Here is a 19,089-nt window from a genome sequence, read left to right as displayed (position 1 = left end):
TCGGTGTAACAGCCTTAGGTCTTCTGACCACCACGGTACTGGCCGTCTCCTGAATAGTCCTTTAGTTCGAGGAATCGAGTGTAGACCTGCAGTATGTAATGTTCCATTGAGTAGATCAATGGCATCATCTACACTTGGGAAATCTTTTGCATCCCCCTCCAACTCACTCAAATCTTTGAATTTTCTACAATTTGCTTTCTCTAAGCACCAACGTGGTGATCTCGGGATAAGTGGATCATCATTGGTGTCGATCACAATTGGAGAATGGCCACTGGTATGCCAGTCATCACTTGTTCTCCTACTAAAATCAACACTGCAGTTGGAGCTACATATTGAAAGGTCGATGCAGGAGACGGTGCCTGTCTGAATGTGGTAATGGGTAGGTTCTCCAGTATTAAGAAGACCTATATCTTCATTTTCTATTAAAGATGCCATCATATTCCCTTTTTGATTTGATGTTACATCTCCCCACAATGGATGTCTACTATTGAAGTCACCAAGAAGAAGAAATGGCTCTGGTAGTTGCTGCATCAAGTATATTAAGTTCTCTTGGGAGACATGGCTATTGGGTGGAATGTAAAGGGAACATAAAGTATATTTCCTTCTTAAATTAATTCTTACAGCCACAGCTTGAAGTGGAGTATTTAGTTTCACTTGGTAGTGTGGCACATCTCGACGGATGTAGATGAGGGATCCACCATGATTTCCCACCTCTAAATCAAATTTAGTTTTATAGTGAACATATTCCCTAGGACAAGGTGTATATTCACCTAGCATGGTCTCCTGCAAACATAACCCTACAGGGGAGTGCTCATAGATCAAAAGCTTGACTTCCTCATACTTTGCTCGCAGTCCCTGACAATTCCATTGAATAATGGAAGTGAATTTATTTATGTTTGGGACCAATATTATGGTTCCTTTTGACGAGACTGGGAGAGCTTTTTTTTTTTTCTACTAGGGGGAGGCATTTTAATGGAAAGTTTTGTTGGCTTCTTGGGTGGAGTTATTGCCTTCATAGAGCCAACATCTTTTCCTTCAGTGTCCTTGACACGACACTGAAGAATTTCTTATTTTCTTCACTCTCCATCTCTGTCGAGATGGAGAAAGCAGACCACCTCAAGTCTTTGTATTGCTGGCAGTTGCCAGCTCTGCCTCTAATGAGGCAGAAGTACCAGCGAGGACTGGCACCAGGGGACCAGCATCTGCTGGTTTGTCCTCCAAAGAGGAGTTGGCACCAACAGAAGCTGGCACCAGACCAGCAACCACTGGCCTTACCTTCAAAGAGGCAGATGGTGGAGGGTGTATCTCAACTGGCACTTCAATTTTTTCCAATTCCATACTAAGGTCTTTCTTGTTGGTTCTAGTGAACCTTGTCTTTACTCTCTCATCATAAATTGACTCTAATGATTCAGTTAGCTGTCTCTTTAATGATTCTTTATTTGATTCTACCTTTGAGCTCCTAACTTGGGTTTTTTTATTTGTCTCTTTCTTTTGGTTTCTTAATTTTGCTACTAACGTAGCAAAACTTAGACCGGGTCTTACTATCTTTGCTTTGGCTCTCTCTCGTGCTTCCTTAAATGTTGTTCTTCTATTACTTGGATTGCTTGAATTCCTTTTTCGAGTAAACATACATCACACTGCAGAGATGATGATGCATGTCCCTCACCACAGTGAACACATTTTAGGTTTCCCTCGGTGCACATACTCAATTGCTCATCCTCCACAGTTGACACAGACTGCAGGATTTTCTTGCAATTTGGATCGGCATGATTGTAGGGTGTGTCCAAAATGCTGGCAATAGAAACACCTTCTGGGTCTCGGGATGTACTGCTTTACCTTAAACCTATACCAGGCTGCAAAGACATATTCCGGAAGTCTTAAGGTGTCAAAAGTTAATATTAAGGTAGGCTGAGGTATTCTGATATTATCAACCTTCTTTGACATCCTTTCCACCTTTATTACACCCTGGTCTTTTAATTCTGTTAAAAGTCTCTCCTCAGAGAAAGCCATCAACTGAGGGGCATAAATCAAGCCCTTGCTGGAGTTCAGGCTGGAGTGGGGAGTGCACTCAACCGTAACTCCCGCAAGGTCTGACAATCCCATCAACTTAATACTTTCCTCTGGGGAGATGCTTTCTACAAGGAGCATATTTCCATTCTGCGGTGTTATTTTTGGCTGTCTGCCACAACATTTCACGATTTCCCTGTGTACTTGAAAAATATCTATATTGTCACCTTCAAGCTTCAAATTCAGGTATTTATTAAAGGAATTGGGTACAAAGACCCCAGGAGCTATTTCATACTTTTTATTTTTCTTCATGGCAAATGGTTCCAGTGTGACAATACTGGAACCAGATGCTTTTTGTTTAGATTTCCTGGCTGTATTATATCTACTCGCATTGCTTTGGGTTGTCAACTGTGTCCGTCTGTCATTCGGCCCAGGGATACTACATTGATCCTGGGGACCGACCATGAAAAATTGATGTTTGGGTTCCGTGGACAAGTCATTCAACAGAAATAGGGGGGGTTGCCATAGAACGTAAAATACATAGTTCATCCAGATATTCCCCATACCCACCATGGAGTCACACTTAGAGGACGGGTCATCCCTTTAATTAGGGTCGTCCTAGGGGTAATTACTGGATATACACCCTATCTCCAGTGCCAAGGCGTCATGATGTCCGTCGAGATCAGACCCTGCATTGAGGATAGGGTTTGACATTAAACTTTCCCCTTGCTCGACCACGTCAGGTACTAGAGTTCTATGGGTGAGGTGGCATGCCATCCATCCTCACCCTCCTTCAAATCCCAAGATTTAGACTAAATCATGTCCAAAACCAAGCCAATAGTCATCATCATCGAATCCATACCTTATAAGGGGAGGAAGGCAGAAAGATGAAATGTTTTTAGTAGAAGAAAAAGGGCAGACTTATTTCGTTGGATCAACAGCTGGGCACCAAGGCCGAGCGAGAAAGCGGTTCCCACCAGGCATCAGGGCCCAGCTGCTGAACCCTAAGCCCCCCATCCTCGGCAAGGCTTCAGCATCTGGCGGGTTTTAGCCTGAGAAATCATCCTTGCTGCTAAATGGCTTAGAAACTCATGCCCTGAAATGTGAACGTAATATTTTAAATTTAATCCAGCATATACAATGATGAGCACACAGTCATCCACATATTGCACATATGAAGTTTGTAGCCAGTCATCATCAGTGTTGACACTTTCATGGGTTAGGAAAGTTTAACTTTATTACACAGACGGACAGAAAGACTCAAATTCTTGAATGTCCCTGGGCTGCAAGTCACTACCATAAAATGAAAGCATATGAAGTAAGGCACTTCATCAGCCTAACATAGCAACTTAGCTTACGGCATTATTTCCTGCATGCAATGGCAGGCCTAGCTATTGATAGGCCTAACTACCGAACAAAAGCCCTTAGAATCTGCAATGATAAACCTCATAAACATTAACTACTCACGTTCATTGCGCAGGAAACTTCAGTAAAGTCTAATGGCTAAGACACTTCTATGATCATGGATTTTGAAGTTGCTGTGAGTACGTGTTTATCTAGTTTTGTTTATCTGTAGCTGCTTGTTTGGGTTGATTGGGTGTCCGACTCATTTCCTGAAAAATTACGAATGTTAAAAAAAGAAGTTTTTTAGAAATACCAATAAAGGGATTTTGACGTAGGAAAAATCTATTTCTGAGCGAGGAAGCCGTGTCGCCCAGTGAAATACGTTCCTTTAGCACTATTTGTAAAAGATCAAGATATTGATTCTTAAATCTGAATTTCCACAGAGTACTGGGAACTTTTTCCCTATCGGCTACAATTAAACATATTCCATAGTTGTTCAAATTTCATCATTCAACAGAAATAAACTACATTTCTTCTGAGCAGAGAGATTCATAAATACAAATCAAACACGTCAGTTAATCATTAAAAACCAATAATAAGCATAAGAACCCGAAAGTCCCAACTCCTTCGGGTATCTAGCAAAATATCATAATTAAAGTGTAGTAATCATCTTTACCAACATTTTTTTTAGTCAAGTTTTCCTTTTATTGGCTTAAACGGGACACGGATCTTTCCACAGTTGTTGATCACGAGAACATTCCACCGTAATTTCCATCTGGTCTAGGACTTTATTTATTGTCTTTGTGGTATTCTGGCAGTCTCTTCGAGTTCTCTCTCCTACAGCATGGAAGTAGTTCTGAAATGAAAAGTGTCAACAGTATTCACGAAACCTTCGAATGGTTCTTACGCAGTTTTAGGAAAACATCGTTTCTTAGGTGAGTGATTAGTTAGGTCTTAATCTAAAATACCTTTGTATGAATTAGTTAATAGTATGTTAGGTACAACAGGTTAAAACGTTACTTAAAAGGGCAAAGACGTAGGATGACGTACTAAGGTAGTATATTAAAAAATGAGTTAGGTATTTGAACACTAATACACAATCAATACAAGAAACCCTTACCTTCTAAGTATACGAACTGGTTCGTATGCGCAATCTCTAATAAAAAAGATATTCAGATCGTTATCAGATATGTCAATGACATTCATTTGCAACTAGCAAGCTCACCACCAGCCTTTTTTTGCTAACTTACGAAGCAAGGACCATTAACCCCGCTTCTCTTTCACTCTGCTAAGTAAAATGAAGTCAAGAATTAACCTTAGTAAAAAAAATTAACCTTAGCAACAATAACTGGAAGACTATAAAATCAGCTACAAACCTCACTTTCTCTAATGATTCTTCGTATCTGTTTGTGTACGATTGCCACTCTCGCCAAACGCCCAAATTCTGTTTCAAGGTCAAGGCACATTCTAGTTAACTGTACAGAAGATGCACAGAGGAAGTTAAGTAGGGCTGCAACTGAAGTAATGCTTATATCGGCTACATTAATCTTTTTGCTTTCCTTTCTCGTCCCATCTAAAGGGAAACTCGATCTTCGGGTTGAATGTGTGGATGACTGCCATAAAAAGTTGAAATAAATAACATTATTTGCTTAATGAAAGTTTGGGCTGATGGCCTGGCACTTGATCCATATAGTTAAATGCTATTTGATTAAAAATTCATAGTTTTTTATAACTACCTGTGAACCTTGAGAACATTGGTGGACGTGATTGAGTGCGTGTGCCAATGGGTGCAGGACTGCATATTTAATACAGGTAATCCATTCCTCTTATAAATTTAGTTGCTTTGACTATCCTCTTTTCTTTTTTTTATCTTGGGGTTCCAAACCTTACAAGGAAAGGCAAGGAAAATCCCTTGCTCTGATATGCATCGACAGAGGTTTGCGAAACATCATTTACAACGTTTTGAGTAGAGAGGTTACAGCAAAAATGCTTTTGAAAGTCTTGATTTCAAAGTTCAGTCATCCCTTATAACTGAAAACCACCTCAATAGCTTAAAAATTTTCATTAGACCCACAACTTCATGGTAAGATGGGACACTTTTACATGTGACAGATCTGTTTTAGAGACTTATAAAAATACTGTTCACATTTGTTACACCTTCGTTACCAACATTTTACAAACCTCTTAAAGTACAGATTGTTTACGTTCAATGAGATTTCAAGGTAAAAAGAAAGCTGTAAAAGGGCAGTGAAAAGAAAGTGATGAAAGATAGTTTTCCAAAATTTTTATTAGCCAAACATTTCTGTACCGAGTGAAATAAGCATATTTATTCTATTTGAATAAAGGATCTGTTCATTCCAAAACCTATGCAGTATCTATAATGCTGATACACACTAAACATATCTAAATATACTGTCTTTATGATTCATTTGACCCGTAACTGTTAAACTGACCAGGTAAATAGTAAAAGAATTAGACCGAGTGGTCAGAATAAACTTAATAATAACAGTAAAACTAATGACAACAGCACCAACCAAACAAAAATGAATGTTTTGGTATGATTCAAAGCACAACTGTAACAGGAGAATGATTATTTAACGAGGCACTATCTGATAAGATATGACAACCAAGAGGTAAGCTTTGTCACTTAACTTCCAAGTTACTTCTCGCCTTTCATATTATGCCTTGTGGCATTCACTTATAACACGAGGATGTGCTCAGAATAAGTCGCAGATTTCTTAAATTACTGAAGAAGTGCAAACGGGAACACATTCGAGTACTACAAGTTTTCACACTGAAGCGTCTAATAATTTGGCTCTAGTATTGCCTTAAGTAATGAACACAATATAATTCATGTACACTAATATGTAATAAGTACCAATCAACAAAATACGAGCATAGACAATTTCTATAGACTACGTAGATAAAATATGCACGAACCTTTTAAAATAATTACAATACTTCGAATCTCAAATCTAATATTGCACGAAATCTAAAGATAACCCTCAAACATGACAGGAGATACTCGAGTGCCCAGTATATCATCTCTACAATGCATACCTACGTTTAAATGAGGTACGTATTTTACTATCACTACAAACTGTTACCAGACAAGGGCTACTCTACAACTTCCGACGTTATGGAAATTGTAAGTATCAAAATGTTAGAGTGAAATACAGAAGGAAACAAAAGACGTACATGACTCTCTCAATGTAAAAATGCAGTATTGCTTAAATATTAGCCAAGGGGTACACATTCAGATTAATACAACCACATATACCTAGTTGCTAAGTTGTTCTGAATAGGTGCAGACCTAGAATTAGGTTCAGGCTGCAGTTTAAGGCCTTTTTAGACTAGTAAGCAAGGTGATGCGGAACAATAATAAATTGTCTTGAGGGACACTGAACAGACCTCTGTTCAGAAGTCCAAGAGTTTCTTTATAGCACTAAACATAACCTAAGTAAATAAGCTTTTGATAATATAATAAAGCCACTTATGAATATAGACTATGCAGTTTTAACATTTTAACATTATTAACTTATAGAACAGCCATATTGATGTATAAAATGTTATCCTAAGTATGAGGCACCTTAAACAACATGCACTTTGATTTTAATCTATCTGAAAGCACTCTTAATACATTTGTACAAACTTACGCAAATTCATGAAAGACCATATAAAAACCTATATTATAATCCATTGGGACTCCCAACTTCAAAAGCGTATGTGGCTAAGAAAGACGTAACTTGAGTTTGATTCTCTTCCTTCGGCCCCTGCCTCGAACCTCTTGCTTTGGATACTTTTTCTTCTTCTTTGCTTTGGTGATGACCATTCTCACCTCATTCTTCATGCAGATCTTCCAGTGTCCTGAGTATTTGTCATCACCATCTGATTCCTCCATCTCGTCTTCAATGCTGCACGAGTATATGGCTGTGTGTCCAAAATTCTCGAGGTCCTCTTGATCAGAGTTACACAGGTCGTCTGACTCTGGTGCATGATCAACTTCTTCCTCGTCCACTGAACTCTCAGGAGTGTCAGCCAGGGTTGCTTCACAACCATCCATTCTTGAGGGCTCCCCTTTCGCGACTTCGCATGTTGACATGAAAGATTCCTCTTGTAGCGACGTCCCTTTTTTGTCCATCTCCTCATCATTGGCATCACCATCAACGAGGTTTTCTAGTCTGTCGATGTCTTCATCTTGCATATTACTAGATAATTTACAATCGCTGTTTACAAGTACTTCGTTGCATATTAAAGGCTTTGTCTCCTCATTTGTGTACTTGCGGAAAGACCTCAAATCCTCCACTGGACTTTTCACCAAGGGTTGTTCTTCAACTTCATAGCCAAGATTAGTAAAACCCCCAGAGACAACATTGTTTACAAGTACTTCGTTGCATGTTAAAGGCTTTGCCTCCTCATCTGTGTACTTGCGGTAAGACCTCAAATCCCCAACTGGATCTTTCATCAAGGGTTGTTCCTCAACTTCATAGCCAAGATTAGTAAAACCCCCAGAGACTACATTGTGTACAGCACCATGTGCCCTGCAATCTAGCTGTCCAACTTCATTACCACCTTCATTTCCCATCCTGTGAGCTCCATTAGCATTTTCCTGGCAGACACTTCTTAGGTTGGCAGTCCTGTGTTCATCAGCACTGCCATCTGAGAGCTCCATGTCTTCGCTGCTTGTACTGGTGCTTTCATTATTAAGGTTCAAGTTCCTTTGCCAAAACTTTGGACGTTCAGCGTATTTTTCAAATATGCTCAGCTTTACCATCTTTGTGGAATTTGGGTATTTTTTACAACAATAAACAATTCGGAATGACAATTTGTTTTCACTTTCCAAACATAAGATGAAGCATCAGGTAAATCAGGTAAGATGAAGCATCAGGTAAAGGCAGAAGCATCAGGTAAATCAGCTTATCAACTTAAGAAATTAATATAAATTTATCATCCCATATTCACTCAAATCCAATAATTTTGTATAGAACGCTAAACAAATTCCTGAAGGCTTAATATCTACGAGAAGTATTATGATTTACGATTATCACTTTTTCAGTCTTCACCAAATTAAATACACTAATGATAAATTTCATATACATGTATCAAATTTATCTAAAATCGAACACAGATTTTATAGATTTAGTAACTGTCACTCCATTACACAAGATCACAAAAATTCAATATAATTGGTCTGCTAGGTTCCAGTCTTAAATATTTCACGCCTGAACCACTTCTGATTAAGTCAAACACAAATTGAGTCAATTTTGAAAGGCTTATCTTCACGGTAACAGTGGCGTTTGCAAGCAACTACCATTTTTATGTTTAAACTAGATTAAAAAGGAAAAAAATCCAAAGTTCTGCTACATCAAAATATCTTGAAAAGCTGGGCAACAGATAACCAAGAAAAATTTCTTAGCTGGTTCTTAGCTTGTCCAGATACTGCAATGGCAGTCAACATAAATGCTAGGCTGATTATTCCTCGCCCTGCGTTGATTCCTATGGCCAGAAACATAAGTAGTATCCAGTGAGTGAAGGCAGATTCCAGCATCAGAAACATTAGTAGTATCCAGTGGTGTCTTCGCTCACAATTTAGAGTGAGCATCCAATATTTGCATCAACTGCTACGTCTATACTTTCTTATTTCAAGAAGCTGGTGTTTAAGAGGACGAAGTTGCACTTTAATATCGAGGATGATACCTGGGAAACAAAAACCATTGCTTAATTCTAACTCAAAGTGCAGGTGTGCAGATTTGAAACTGTTCTAAGAGAACTTTTCTAATGTAGGGATAGTAAGTTATCCAGATTTGAATTGTTTCTAGGGCATTTAACAGTTCATCCTCACTGAGTTAAATGTTCAAGTTATTTATTTTAATAGAGACAGAATCTGCAGAATTAGACAGACAAGATCAAAGATTAGTGAAAATGAAGCAAATGTTAAAATGACTACTATACTAAAACAAAGAAATTGTGAATTGAATATTAAACTGACTAAATATTAAAGATGGAAACTATTTTGTTTTAAAAATGCCAAAAATAAGCAAGGCTTTCAGGCTGAATTTGAAATCATTATATTGTGAAAATAAGACATACAGGGATGCAATTAACTCAGCCTTGCCACCTTGGGGAAATGATCGTCTGTCATAGTAAAAATAAGTCAGTTTCTTAAAAAGGTTTGTTCTTGGGGATGGAGATAAGTTCACAGCATGGGATAAGTGGGTAGTGGCAGCTTGATAATTTGGATAGAAAAGTAAATGCAGATGTAGAAGGGCAAAGATCAGTTGGATGGCTCAGAAAATCAAGGAGATCAGAGATAGATGAAGAATGTGTTTTAGACAGAAATAAGGGGAGGTAAATACCCTGCAAAGAGAAAACCTAATGATATGATGATGGTATAAAAAGATTAACATTTTTAATAAATTTTGCGGCTGTATAGGTCAATGAGTGTTATGATTAGTGGTTTGAAAAAGAATGAAGTGTTCTAGTTTTAGGATTGTGTGAATGAATGTACCTAATGGTAGCAGTATAAGACCAAATAACACGTACACTTTTCATAATCTAATGGGCATGGGTATGATTGCCAGTTGTGTGTGTTTACTCCTCGTTTGTTAGGGTATTAGAGGTGTGGACAAGACTGATTGTACGACTTAATTGTTGAAGTTCTGTAGTCCATTCTGAGAAACTCCTTTATTTCTAAACCATAACAAATAAAAGTAGTTTCTGTACACAAGCAGCTCAGAACTCCTACTTTTGAGATTGTCAAGGAAAATTACGAAGAGGGTACAACTCGTAGCAGACTTGATAACAGCCGGGTGTGAGGGTTAATGAGTCACCAATAAGTCCAAAGGTTCTATACACTGTGAGCAGATTACCGTCAGGTTCCTGTTTACTGGTAATTCATTTCCCTTCCCCTTGAGTTACGTACGACTTTATATTTGCAACGGTGTCCAGCATTTCTGATTGGTAAATTCAGGATATTGTTTCTGGAGATGCTGCTGTTATTAAATGAAATGATAATTGCTTGCAAGGGCTATTATTTTCCACACGAACCTAATAATTACATTTATTATCTGTAAGGCGTGTGTAGTACATCTCGGTACATCTTGTACAACGAGGTTTATCATAGTATCTCAATGCCAAGGCACTTGATTATGGTAGCATCGTTCTCTACATTAACTTTTCCAATCCCACTGTAATTCCACGTCCAGTATAAACGCCTACTATTCTGAATTTGCCCTAAATTTACGAGAATACATATATCAGAATTTACACTAATCTATCATGTTCTCCATACCATACTAGTTACTAGTTTCGTCTTTGCTGCTCTATCCAAAACTATCGTGCTTTGCTACACTACTACAAATTACCAGTCTTGAGACTAAATTAAATTACAGTTCACTGAACTAGTGTATTATAAAATGCCTAAAGTGCCACCACCACTAGAAAGCAAATATCAAGACCTGCAGGGGGAGATGCCCTGCGAAAAATGCAACGATTTTAAACTGAAATACTTACCAGCTAATCCAAGGAATATGCTGACAGTACGCCAAACTAGAAAGACCTTTTACTCGGTATGGCCTCGCTTTGGTTTGACTTTTTCCAACGAATTCTGAAAAATATCAAAGGCTATCAAAATATAAAAAAAAAGCAGGGGGTAATTACAATATCTAAAATTTTATATAGGTAATGCTTACAAGATTTCAGACATTTGATGAAAAACGTAAAATGTAAAACATTGTATTTTTATAATGAAATAAAGTTTTGTACATACTTACCCAGTAATTATATAGCTATTAGTTTACTTGGAAACCGATAGCTATATAATTACTGGTTTTACCGGGAAAGTCTCATATACACAAATATTAATTTAGGGAGAAAAGACAGTAATTTTCAGGGGGGCTCTGTTTTCAACAAACAAGTGTTCGAGTTTCTGTTAATTACCAACTGATAATCTCTGTACTTAGCTCTTTAACAGCTGACAAGTTTCTGTTAAATCCTTCACACAGTTATCACCTGTTGGTCAAATTCCTACTTTTGTATCTGTTATTCAAGTGTTTTCTGCGTAGGTAGTCAAGACTTCTTGTCGTTAATAATATAAGAACTTTTATTGCACCGGTATTGTTTCGGTATGTGTAGCCAACAACGACATTTTTAATTAAAGTTAATCTGAGCACTGAACAAGGTATTTTTTTCGATTGTTATATAGCAAGGCGTGATCCGTCTTCCAGCTAACCCGGGATGCGTGCAAGATTCTCCCCTCACGCATAAGTTGGAAACATTATATTCCTAACTTAACGTTAATTAAAACGCGCTAAAATCTACGGTCAAAAAGAGCTTTGTTTCACCAACGAAAATTAAAATGAAAACGTTACATTAGAAATAATTTTTCTGTACTCTTTAACAAGCACATTATTTTTCACATTTTCATTCTAATGAATAAATCATAATTATCCTATCCTAAAATTCCTGTATCTTGAACTCAACGCGAAACCCTTTTTTAGGAACTTTTTAAGCTCTTCCACTGACTTTTCCTACACGTACAACAACAACAACAAAGTTTATGGGCTTACTCCCCGAGTAAGCCAAAATCAGAACTCGCAAACTAACCGTCTTATGTAGTTTCCAGATGGCTTTTTTATTTTTTCATATCTCGAGAAAGTTATTTATTCACTTAAAACTGAACTGTCAATATACTTCTGAACCATCTACACAACAAAACATTCAGATTTTCCAAATCAAAATTGATATTTGTATTCACTTTTACTTGAACATAAAACTGTCAATTTTTGTTAGTAGCGAAAATATTGAATAAAAAGAAATATTTTCACTGTATCCATTAGAAATTTCTCCCGACACCACCACAAATATGATCCATTTTTTTTTTTCATATACAATCACTGATGTTTCAGCCCTCCAACCAAACTTCAACGAGCTCTGCGAAAAACTTCACATAATAGGAACGATTCTCTTGTTGCCATATGGCTATTTCTTGGCATTTTTAAACAGCATCCTCAGAGGGGCATTCTACAGCTAAGTGATAGTGGTATATAAGTGATCTTTCATTTGTACCTAAACATGTCATAGTGTGTCACAAAGGCCAATGTTTATAACAGCCAGCTATCAACATTAAACCTCTCAGCATAAAATTAGTTATCAACACAATATTCTACCTACAAAAACAAAAAACAAAAATTGTCTATACCTCTAAATGAAAGGCTTCAACAGCGTTTTTAATATGATGAGCAACAGAAATCATTAGGTATTTAAAATTAAAGGGTTTCACCAAAAAGTTTTTTCAACGTTTATAAAAGTTACCTGTTCCATTATTTCTTGAAAATTCCAGAATAATTTTTTTACCTTTTCAGCGCTTCAATATAATGAATAAATTATATTTTAAAGTTTCCCCAGAGCCTTCTAAACTGACATGGTAACGAAGACCTTTAACATTTGTTTACCTAACGAAAACCGTTTTTATATTTTATGAACAAGTTTTGTCAAACATATGAACAAGAATTTCGCTAAAGCTTCATTTTAATATGTTCGCCGTACAAGCAACAGTTTCTGTATATTTTAAAGTTAAATCTGTATAAACTAGTCTAAAATTCCATAAAATTTTCAAAAGTTTCAGAAAACTATTATTAAAGTTTTGCTCCAGTGTTTACATTTTTTTTTATTCCAGTAACCAACAGTGTTTGCAAGTCTTTTCAGTCTATTCCAATTCGCTGAAAATCTTAGTTTCTTTTAATTTGTTAGTTTGGTGATCAAGCATTTTTTCTGTAAAAAAAATTCTAAGTTAGCTTTTAAGTTTTATAATAAAATGACCAAAAATTGCCTTCGAACAGCTTATTTCTGTGGCATTCCCTTTTCCGTCACAGACTTTGTTTACACTTTTTTTTTTGGGGGGTGTGGGGGGGGGGGGTGGGGGGGGGGGGGGGGTGGAGGGGGGGGGGGGGGGGGGGGGGGGGGGGGGGGGGGGGGGGTTACTCGACTAACATTCACAAACTGCTTATGAACCGTTTTGGCGTGGTTTCCTACACATTTCTAATACAAATTCATTCGTACCTACAGCCATATATGCAGATTAATGTTGCTTGACTTTACAAGAAAATAATAAATATATCAAAATAAATGTTGGCGCTTGTCTCAAAATCCTTCAAAATTTTACTTACAAACTTTCGGTTAACTAACGCTAATAACTTTATTCGCAAAGAATTTTAATTAACTTTTTTTTAGGCAAATCGCTGTGCAATTGGCCCACTGAAGTTTTTTAGTACTTAATCACAATGACAATTTCGCCAGAATTATTTTAATGTAAATTGCAGCCAGTTTTTCAGTCACAGGATGCTTAGACGATTCCCTAAGTGGTAGATCTAGGGTACTTATCCGCGGCGGCCAAGACTATGGCAGCTGCGGCTTTTCTATGCAGTTTTACTTACTGAACAAGAATTTTAAGTAATATTTATTCGGACGACTGTAATTAACTCCCAGTGTCCAGTACTAAACACGGGGAAATACATTGGACGGCCCAATCCCTAGTGGATGTCGTATCCGCGGTTATGTTCCTTGCAGTCCGTGCGGACTGCTTCTGTAGAAATACCCAGTAAGTTCGTTGGTTATTTTCCCAAATAAAATCCTAAATCACCAAGTTAAATCAATATTAAATTGAAACGATTAAGGCAACGCTTCAAAATCAAATGTGAATTTTAAATATCACGGAAAACACATCTTCCTCCCCCTCGATTTCTTGGCCGTTATATAAAAATTCATTTATCAAAAACAATTAAATAAATTTGTTGATTATTTGCCTAAATAAAATCCTAAAAAAAAATCAACATTAAAATGCAAACGATTAGGCAAAGCTGCAAAATCAAAATCACCGACAGCATTCCTTCGCCGTCCTAGTTTTTCTTGCCCGTTAAACAGAAATCCATTTGTAAATTCAATTTTAGTTTTAATATCTATTGAGAAGAGTTCTTTCTGTTAAAATTTCCGATGACTTTGTAGGTCTCTGAAAATAATTTTGGCACTCCATTCAACGCCGATCTCGTAAGGGAGAGTGGCGGCACCTCGCCACAAATGTTAGACCATTTAATATATAAGATAATCTGGTGTCCACAATTCACACACATTAAATGTCTTAACCTCAATTTAACATTTCAAGAACATGCAACTTGACTTTAGGAATCGGCCTGCCAACTTTTCCCCCCCGAAAGATTCATATGATCACAGAAAAACTATATTAAATTGGATAATGGTGGCTCAATATCTTTGTTTTAAGACTTTTATTGTCCAATGGTTTTCCAGTTCAAAGCCGATGGAAAACTAGCAGCTTCCAGGCTGTAAACCGTTTGAAAACAGCACCGGGAATATGTTTAAGTTTCAAAATACGCGGCGTGGAAACTTGTAGTTTTATAGATACTCGTATTCAGCAGCTTCCAAGTTTGCTGTTTAACAAAAATCTAGCTAATGATAAATTATAAAAACTGAAGAACAGTACCTGGAATTCCATGCAAAAGATGAACTGTAACAGATTTCTGGAGTCGGGCAAGTGTAAACAATCGTCGCTCGTACCGCTCCGGGCCGCCGATGGTACAGCTAATTTTCTTTCTAAGTCGGCTTCGTTTACAACTGTATCCACTGGCTCAAATCTGGAAGGTTTTTAAGATTAATTAGTAAAATGCAAGCAAACGCATAGGCCATAAGAACACCAAATCAAGTTCATTTTCAACAATTTTACGATGGAGATTATTTTCCTTATTCGGAAGGCAAAGTCAGATTTTTTTTAAATGCAAGATTGGGTTTAACAGCCATTTCATGGTATTAAGCTCAGTAATAAGTAGATAATGTGGACTTCTCAACAATTCACAATTTAATCAAAGTCTCAGAAAATTGAAGTGTTTAACCTGGATTCTGTTTAGAATCCAATTATCAAATATTTTAATGCAAGATACAATGCTTGGGTCTCTAACCCGTTTCACTGCATGTAATTTCTAAAATTGCTCATTACTTTTAACTAGTATTCGATCAGACAAACATAATTAGCAGACTCACAACTAGCTCAAGGCAGAGAAGAAAATAACCTACAATATTTTATATGATACTGAAAAATCATTTAACTATATTGCAAGAAATTTTAAAGGTTTTGAGTCTGAGAATCAGGAACTTCTGCTTATCCTTCCAATAAAAACTAACTATGCTAAACTAGGGAATAACGCAGAATCGTACGCTTTTTGTTAGTAAAATATAAGTTATCGAAATATATTATGTACTAAATCTCAATAACAATGATTGAGCACACTAGACCTTTTGAAGGCTTTCTTACTGAATAAAAGAACACAGTTTCATTAGGCTATGTTCTTTCACTTGTGTTTGTCCTTTATGGTAATCGACAATTTATGGAAATTAACAATTATGGAAATCAGCAATTTATGGAAATCAACACTATGGGAATCAACAATTTCTGGAAATTAAGAGTTTCTGGAAATCAACAATTTCTGGAAATTAGCAATTTCTGGAATCAACACTTTACGGAAATGAACACTTTACGGAAATGAACACTTTACGGATATGAACACTTTACGGATATGAACACTTTACGGAAATTAACACTTTACGGAAATGAACATGGGCTTCAATTTTTTAGTTAAGTCATATTTCCTGTCATTCAAAATCTGCACTCAGAGCAAATTAAAGTCGGTCCAATACCCCGCTGGCCAATACTCCATAGAAGAGAGTTGTTATATGTTGAAAAGTTATTTTGAAAGTTTAAGACTATCCTTTTGAGGATAGGATATATTAAACCTTAAATATCCCAAGAATTCAGGATTAAAAAATCGTCAAGCATTTGCTATAACTCAGCTGCTTTTTCAAAATAAAAGTGATTGAATTAAAAATTCTGTTTTATTCTTGAAAAAAAGTTGAAGGCATTTGCTAAATCGTAGCTACTTTTTCAAAATGCGAAGAGTAGTTAATTTTGAAAACCCTCAAAACAAAATATTTAAATCCCGCCAGTCCTTGAAACTAGTACACAAGTTTCATATGGATACTAAACTGTCTTGAAACAGGGAAGGAACATCAGTAATTTAAGGGAAAACTCAAAGGCCTATTTGTAAAATTAATAAATCACAAGATATGATTCGAGTCCAATGTACAAATTTAATATTCAAAGCTTAGAAATATAACCAAAGATATTCTCCCAAGTTGGAGAGACCCGCGTACCACCAAAATAAAGACATGGGGAAACTTCATCAGTTTCCGGGAAAACTCAAAAGGCCTTTGGTAAACCGGAGGTAAATCTCAAGAAAGTAATGAAACATTCGAAGTACGGAGCCGCTCAAATAAATTAATATTCGAAGCCTAAAACATTCCAATAAGTCACAGAATTCCTCCCAAGTCGGAGCGACCGGCATACAGCCTTGAAATCTCTTCGTGTCGGGGGCAGCGGAAAACATCTTACCTTAATTAAGCAGACTCTCCAGTGACGAAGAAGTAGTAGTAGTCAGCGAGTGGTTTTTGAGGCCAGCGTTAGCTCCTGTTGTTGTTATATAGCCACTCAGCTGGTTGCAAGTCTTCCCCCGTTGCTACGTCAACATCACTGAGGAGCGAGAGCAGGAAGGGGCCTCGAATATTAACCAGGAAGGCGAGGACGGTGTCAACGAACTCCATAGCTGACCAATCGCTGGCGCTTTCTAAGGCGTTTTTGCGTTGGGGTCTGGAGTTTATCAGGTGGGAGACCCGCCTTCTTCTCGTTCTTCTTCTTCTTAGTCTTCAGTATTTGGATGGTGAGGTGACTCTAGACCTGGAGAGATGCCTAAGGTTTCCATAACAATATATATCATTATGATTTGCATACTTGAATTACCATAGGGGGTTCCCTCGATATTCGCGAAATGCGAATGTTTGGTTTAAATTCAGTCGCGGGTGATTTGATATCATCAAGACGACATTAATTCATTGCTTTTAAGATGTCATTCCTCCACTCCCCAAAGCAACTACAATACCTATTATGAACTCTATAGAAATATAAAATATATCGTTTTAATGAAAATATGATTGTGGTATTTACGAAATCTAAACACGTACTAAAAAAAAAAGATGAACACTTTCCAAAACAATAACAAGGAGACAGCCATTCCTTCCCACTTCAAAAACAAAAGAACGTAGGGCTGAAGGGAAGATTTCGAGATATCGTCTGCTTTTTTATTTTTCTTTTGCTAATAATTTGCTTTTAAGATTCCTTTTGCTGCGTGTCGTTTGTATTCTAAGACGTTCAGGCCATACACTTACTTTAAATCATATGGTTCCTTTTCAAGCTAAGCAAGAGTTTATGAGATTCCTGAGGTGTGTGTTTTAGGTTTTGGTATAGGTATGTAGGTATGTATGTATGTATGTATGTATGTATGTATGTATGTATGTATGTACGTATGTATATAAGCACATTATAGAATGCATGCGAGCCTCCTGAATAACTATTTCTGATGGCACTAATCCGGAATCAAATAAAAACCCACATGAATTCAAATCCAAGTAAACTGATTTTTCTCATTATCTCAATTGATATTGCTGGTAAATAGCAGAGATTTACCAGCAAAGTTTATGTCCTATTTTAGGCTCTATAATCCAAAAGAATAATACTACAGCCGCATCTACAGCATTTATCCGACGCATAAGCACAATTATTGTTTTAATGATTTGCGTACTGGCTTATCTTTCATTCCTTGCATCCACCTTATTCATTTTTAGGGTTTTTCGTCTTCTCTCTAATCATCAGTTCCCCTTTGTAGTTGTGCTAATCACCTTCATAAAATCCATCAATAACATTTTTTCAGAGACTCATTCTTCTGCAGTTGATGTGCAATTCCTTCTTTCCATTTCTTAAACACTCACATGTTTTACTTTACTGCTATTCCCTCATGTATGGCTTTGTTAATCATCAGAGTTGTTAGCCTCAGTACTTACATTTTCCGACCAAAACAAAACATCAAACACCAATGGTCTCCTTATGACACCCACTGGGTACAAAGCATCCCTATATGAATTTAAAATAAAAAACTTCCGAAATTTTTTTTTTTTTTAGCTGTATCTCTGAATCCATATTCATTAAAAATACAAACTTAACTGTTTGTCTCTTAGTTGGAACTATTGGTCAGGATTATCTAAACCAAATGGCATTTTCTTTGCAGATTAAGGTGTCTAGATAAAACTTTCTACCCTGCATCATTTATTACTCACCAATAGATATTATTCTCCAACAACACATTGATATAATTTTCCTAATTTTAACTTTCTAACGTCTACTGAATTTTTTTTCACTTCGAACAGGCTTTCCAGTGTTAAGAAGCACCTATTACTCTATTTTTTCAGTGGTTTATTTAGAAATTGACACCCCATTTTCCATTTACAGGTCTGCCTATTCTGTGTATTCTGTGTAACTTATGTCCGGTATTCTAACGGACAAAGAAACACAGTTTGGAAGGCCTCCAAAAATAAATTAGGATAATAACATATTTAATACTTATATATAAATAAAGTTCAACCTCTTCAGTGGTTTTTCAGTTTCAACTGTCTCAAGAACATTTCCACATCTGCGACAATCCGTGAATCAAATCGCCTGTCAATTGGCCAAGCTTAGAAAATTAATACATATAAACTTTATATATATATATATATATATATATATATATATATATATATATATATATATATATATATATATATGTATATATATACATGTGATGTGTG

At 36.6% G+C, this 19,089-nt stretch overlaps 1 protein-coding gene across 1 annotated transcript; it reads right to left on the bottom strand.

Moving 5' to 3' along the window:
• Nucleotides 1–5,634: 5,634 nt before the first annotated feature.
• Nucleotides 5,635–17,166, bottom strand: LOC135204250 (uncharacterized). Its single transcript, XM_064234366.1, has 4 exons — nucleotides 16,805–17,166; nucleotides 14,846–14,996; nucleotides 10,864–10,957; nucleotides 5,635–9,048 (listed from the first exon to the last, which is right to left on the bottom strand). The coding sequence occupies exon 4, from the start codon at nucleotides 8,123–8,125 to the stop codon at nucleotides 7,082–7,084; it is 1,044 nt and encodes a 347-aa protein (XP_064090436.1). The 5' UTR covers nucleotides 8,126–9,048; nucleotides 10,864–10,957; nucleotides 14,846–14,996; nucleotides 16,805–17,166; the 3' UTR covers nucleotides 5,635–7,081.
• Between the last annotated feature and the right edge of the window lie 1,923 nt (nucleotides 17,167–19,089).

This window comes from Macrobrachium nipponense, chromosome 44 (genome assembly GCF_015104395.2).
Source record: "Macrobrachium nipponense isolate FS-2020 chromosome 44, ASM1510439v2, whole genome shotgun sequence".
Taxonomy (NCBI): Eukaryota; Metazoa; Arthropoda; class Malacostraca; order Decapoda; family Palaemonidae; genus Macrobrachium; species Macrobrachium nipponense.
This window is presented reverse-complemented; position numbering and strand designations above follow the sequence as displayed.